At 29.9% G+C, this 5169-nt stretch overlaps 1 protein-coding gene across 5 annotated transcripts in view; it reads right to left on the bottom strand.

Moving 5' to 3' along the window:
* LOC105461665 (protein mahjong) overlaps window positions 1–4566 on the bottom strand; it is a 19805-nt gene extending 15239 nt beyond the window's left edge. The window contains exons 1-4 of one of the 5 annotated variants that reach the window (XM_011708187.1): window positions 4439–4566; window positions 3230–3497; window positions 1409–2785; window positions 1033–1242 (exon numbers count right to left, since the gene is read on the bottom strand). In XM_011708187.1, coding sequence (XP_011706489.1) covers window positions 1033–1242; window positions 1409–2785; window positions 3230–3490 — 1848 coding nt within the window. In that variant the 5' untranslated portion in view covers window positions 3491–3497; window positions 4439–4566. The other 4 variants (XM_011708173.1, XM_011708194.1, XM_011708180.1 and 1 more) reach the window with 4 other exon arrangements.
* Between the last annotated feature and the right edge of the window lie 603 nt (window positions 4567–5169).

Genomic DNA, 5169 nt, shown 5'->3' with positions numbered 1-5169 from the left:
CTCGCGTGAAGTGCGCGACCACTAACATTATCGACGCGTTCACGGACATGTTTCCGTTTAATCGTAATCTATAATTGGCTAAATTTAAACCCTTATATGTCAAGAACTATTGCTTAAAATGAAAATTTACAAATAACTTTTTTTACTTAAATTTTCGAAGACTTTCTTGCTATATTTTGATTCGCGAATTTTGGGACACCCTGTATATATATCAAACATTTAAAAAAATGCAAATTGATTTACACTTTAAAAAATTCAAATAATTATGCACGCGCTTTTAAACGCAAATGTGCTATTATTTAGAATAAAATTGCTCAAAAAATTAAACATAATTTAAATAAAACAAAAACCATTAGAGATTTTTATTTTGTTTTATGAAACATGTGCTTAAAAATATTTTGATAATATCTACAGAATTGACAGTGTTATATATATTTGAGAATTAAGCATTCTGAACAGAGATCTAGGATGGTTTAAAACTAAAAAAAAAATTTAAGAATAATTTTCTCAAGTACCCAAAAGATGTATATATGAAAGAGTATTAATGAAACATTGAAAAATAGTATATTTGTGAAACTATATACAAAATGCATTGTTCTTGTAAACATTTTCTAAATTACTGTTCATTACACTCAAGACTGAATTATCTCCTTAGCTTCAAACTGTATCAAAATAAATCAAATAAATATAAGACATTTTCAACTATAAATATAATTAACATTATAAATACTATCAACACAATTTTTTTTAACACAATTTATAATTGTAAAAAAATACAGTAATCTGAATTTTGTTCAATCATTTATATATTTTTGATATTCCATTTACAAACGATAATTACACTCATAAAAAGTAAGAAGTATTTTGATTTTATACTTCAAATAATTATGCAATATAATTCAAAACAATCGCAATAAATATAAAAAAGCTTTAACTACAAAATCTTTTCGTTTTTCTTTTAAAAATTCATCAAATCATTCATTTTTTATCATTCTGATGAGATAAAACTCCTTTAAATGCATAATTAATTACCTTATAGGGTGGTAATGAGGGCTGCCATGTATCACGTTCAGCTCTAACGTTTTCTGCACGTTGTAATTGTTCCGCTTTTAAATGCAAATGTGCTTCCATATATCTCTTCAAAGCAACAGCTACGTGTCGTACGATCTGTCTTGATGCACATTCTTCGTCATCGTTTATAGTTGGTTCTTCTTCAATATTCAGAATTGGTAAAGTAGATATCTACAGCAGAATTTAATTATATTTTATCATACAAAAAATTCTAATCTATATAAGATCTATTATCTTTGCATAAGAAATTCTACTTTCTGTACTTTAAATATATTAAATGAATATAAAATTTTTTATTTTGCTTAGTAGATATAAACATTGATTAACGTTTCCTTACTACATTAAATAATTTTCTCAAGCCATCCTGTGCATCAAATTCTTCCAATATAACTTTGAATGGAAAAGAAAAGCCAAAGAACATAGTCGCGTGACATCGTCCAGAATCGTGACTGCGTTCCAATAACCACAATGCATAAGTCACAAGGTCAGATATTATATGTTTTGGTAACAGACACACTCGTTCCATAGCATCCTCACAGTATGCAAGGTAATAGAGACATATGGATACACCTGTTGCTGCAACACTTGGTCTTGGCACATCTAATAGTCTTTGCAAACCGCCAACATTTAGGAATTCAATTGAGAATTTTTTGTGACATAATAAAGATGCAAGATACTTAAGAGCCTCAAAAGCGAGTCTGCTATCCTTAGTTTCTCGCACATTTATATATTTTAGTATCAAATCCAGAGCGTTGTGCTCAAACACGTGACCAAGGAACTCCTGATATTCTCCCATTGGTGTCAAATACCGTAAAATCAGCATCTGTCGAGTTGCAAGAGTAGGAGGATACATTTGAACATTACCAATGACATAAGATTCCATCTCAGCCCAGGAAGAATTTGAATTTCCCTCTAAGGATGTCAAATGCGTGTTAGAACTTTGAGATAGACTGGATGACTTTTGCAAATTGCACCTAGCGGATGCCGGTATATTCGCGATCCGCGTGGAATGTAAACCACTCTGTTTGGATGGTGTCGTTTGCAAATTAACAAGAGTGCTTGTAGTTTTTGGGATAGATAAAGGTGGAGACATAATCTTGGGATATAGTTCATTATTTTTTACCGGTGTTTCACAACCAGAGTTGCTTTTCTTTTTTTTTGTGGCTGGCACGTCATTGAAATTGTGCATTGAATCATTCTCATCAGAAGATGAATCTTGATTTTTCATAATTCCATTTTTCTGCCATTTCTCTCGCATTTTGCGTTTTTCGGAAATGTCTTTGTCATTGCCATCAACAGTACTATTTCTATCTTGTCCAAAATGTGCAAATGGCCTAATATTCTTCTGATAATCCTCATGTGCTTTTTGCTGACGATCTTCGTGCGCTTTCTGTTGCAATTTATGTAATCGTTGCAACATTAATGGTACCATTTTAGCATTTTGATCTCTGAATCCTGTAGCTATGTCTTGCACTTCCATAGCAGCAGCCAAAAGACCGGTTGAATAGCTTTGTAATGGTTCAATGCTTTTTTCTGCCCAAGAAAATAATCTGTGTATAAGACCTTCCATATCTGGCTGAAATACTGCTGAAGTTTCTAATCCTGGAAGTATGTCTAGCATTAGTCGACAGGCAGCAATGTTTAACTTTCTGACGTCTCTTCCAGTTATTCCTGCTCGAGACCAATATGTATCTCTCAAATAATCATTTATTAACTGAAAACAAGTACATTGTATTATTTAAAAAATAACATGAAATTATCATTTCAAAGTAAAGATAACAAAAGTTTTGTTATCAAGCAAATCCTGTTTAACTTATAAGTAATATAATTATTTTAATCATAAAAATAAAATAATGATATTTTTGCTTTATTTACTAGATTTACTCAAATTATATATTATTAAAAATTATATGTAGTTATATACATATAAAAGTTCAGTTAATAACACATTATAACGGAAAATACCATCTAAAGCCAAATTCTACATTAAATATTAAATAAATATTAAATATTAAATATTAAATTAAAAGCTAAATTCTACATTAAATATTTTTAAAGTTGCAATAAAAACAAAATTTAGTTAAATTTTACAGATATTGCTATATCAATTATATTCAAAAAAGATAACTTAAAATAGCAGTTTTCACTATATAATTACCTTTGTCATAAAATTATCCTTTCTAAATAAAACTTTCAATATATGTCCAAAATTACATTCTGGATCAGTACGTGATGGATGTCTTTCGTCGAATGGATCTGGATCCATCTTCATATAATTTTCTGTCTCAAGTTCTATTATATCTGCTAATCTCTGAAGGACAGGAATGGGATCATAGGTTGATGAATTATGTTCTTCTTCCCATTGTCGTAGAATTTGTACAACATCTGTTACTTCTGCAAGTGATTCTGTATTTGCCATTATTTATCTGTAAGTAATAATATATTGAGAAAAGTCAAGAGTTTTCCTGTTAAGATTTCAATAGGTAACAATTTTAAATTTTATAATTTTATATGTATGAGGAAGGAGAGGCATGCATGTGTCATATATTTAAAAAAGTAAAATAAATTGTTCTATACATTTTTACATGAAAAAACACATTTTGTTAAAAATGCTTGCATTAAAATTTTAACATAAAATTTAAATATGTTATTAAATGCATTATATTCCAAATGCAATATAAAGATTAAATTTTGCGCGAAATTTATCAAGCAAGACGAGCGATATTATTAATATTTATAACTTTTGGATATATCAAATTCATTTAAAGAAAATGTTCCGTTAGTTAATCGCAAAACAAAAATACTCGTTAATGATATAGGATGCATTCCGTTTCATGCATGATGAACATGATGTATTATTTTATCCTTGTTTAACATTCAGTGAACAATAAGGATACATTGATACATCATAAAATGTAACGCATCTTATTGTCAATATCATAACGTATTCAATTGCGGCATACCAATGACATAACCTCAAAATGCTAACAACAGTAAACAAAAGGCTTGATATAAACAAAGAATATCGGAAATATTGTCCAGAAAAGGAAATTTAGATGCTTTACAATTCGTTTTGATGGAATCGCGCAGTAAAAAAACACACAAGTCAGCCGACGTCACAAGATCGGGAGAATTTGCAGAAAGAGCAAAGCTTATAGCTCATATCACAGCTCACATACTGATTCACCGCGTACAGTGGCGCATGTCTTTTAGAGGTTAAAGTCTGCAAAACGATTTCGTTCGACGATTTTTATTTAATAAATTTTTCTTTAATAATTTTTCTGACGATATCTCCAATCATATGAATAATATGCATGACTCGAGAACACAGTAAACAATTTTGAAACTTACAAATGTAGTACGTTACCACGTTTATCCGACTCCGGCTATAGCAGGCGCAGGCGGCTCATGGAAAACGATGTATGGCTGTGTTCCGTATAATTCGTATAACCGATGTATTCACGGCATTCACGCTTTTGGTGCTTGTAGGGTGCGTTCCCACTGAGCGCGTCAAGGTGCCTTTTCATATGCAGCACGCAGCAGCCAGCAAAATGTCACGTAATTCAAATTTTTCAGAATCATTTCCATCGAATTTGTTGTGCATGAAAAGAAATTTTGTAGCAACATATTGAAGTTTAACCTTAATTTATAATATAATATAAATATAAGCATAAATATAAATAGCGATATATCTATTGAGTTTATCTATTGTATAATTGCATTTTAACGTATCTTATTATATTGACAATTAAATAACCCTGCTCTGGCTCATAGCTCATTATTTTATTTATTAATAATCAATAATTTTTTAAATTACAATACAAGATCGCTTTATATAATAACCAAGTTTAAAAAGTATAATTGCGGTTTATTATTTACGTTTTCGATGTTGATAGATTGAAGATGATCTCAATCGCGCGTATGTATGTACATACATATATTAGACCTATTAGTACTTATTAAAAATAAATTAATCAAAAACATCCGTACTTCTTCCATACAGCACAGAAGTTTGCAGCAAAGTTGCAATATTGCATATTGCAATGCAATGCTTCAGAAACAATAGTTAAAATATAAATTTGCAACATTATTTTAACA

This window comes from Wasmannia auropunctata, unplaced genomic scaffold, assembly GCF_000956235.1.
Source record: "Wasmannia auropunctata unplaced genomic scaffold, wasmannia.A_1.0 LD336099.1, whole genome shotgun sequence".
NCBI classification, from domain to species: domain Eukaryota; kingdom Metazoa; phylum Arthropoda; class Insecta; order Hymenoptera; family Formicidae; genus Wasmannia; species Wasmannia auropunctata.
This window is presented reverse-complemented; position numbering and strand designations above follow the sequence as displayed.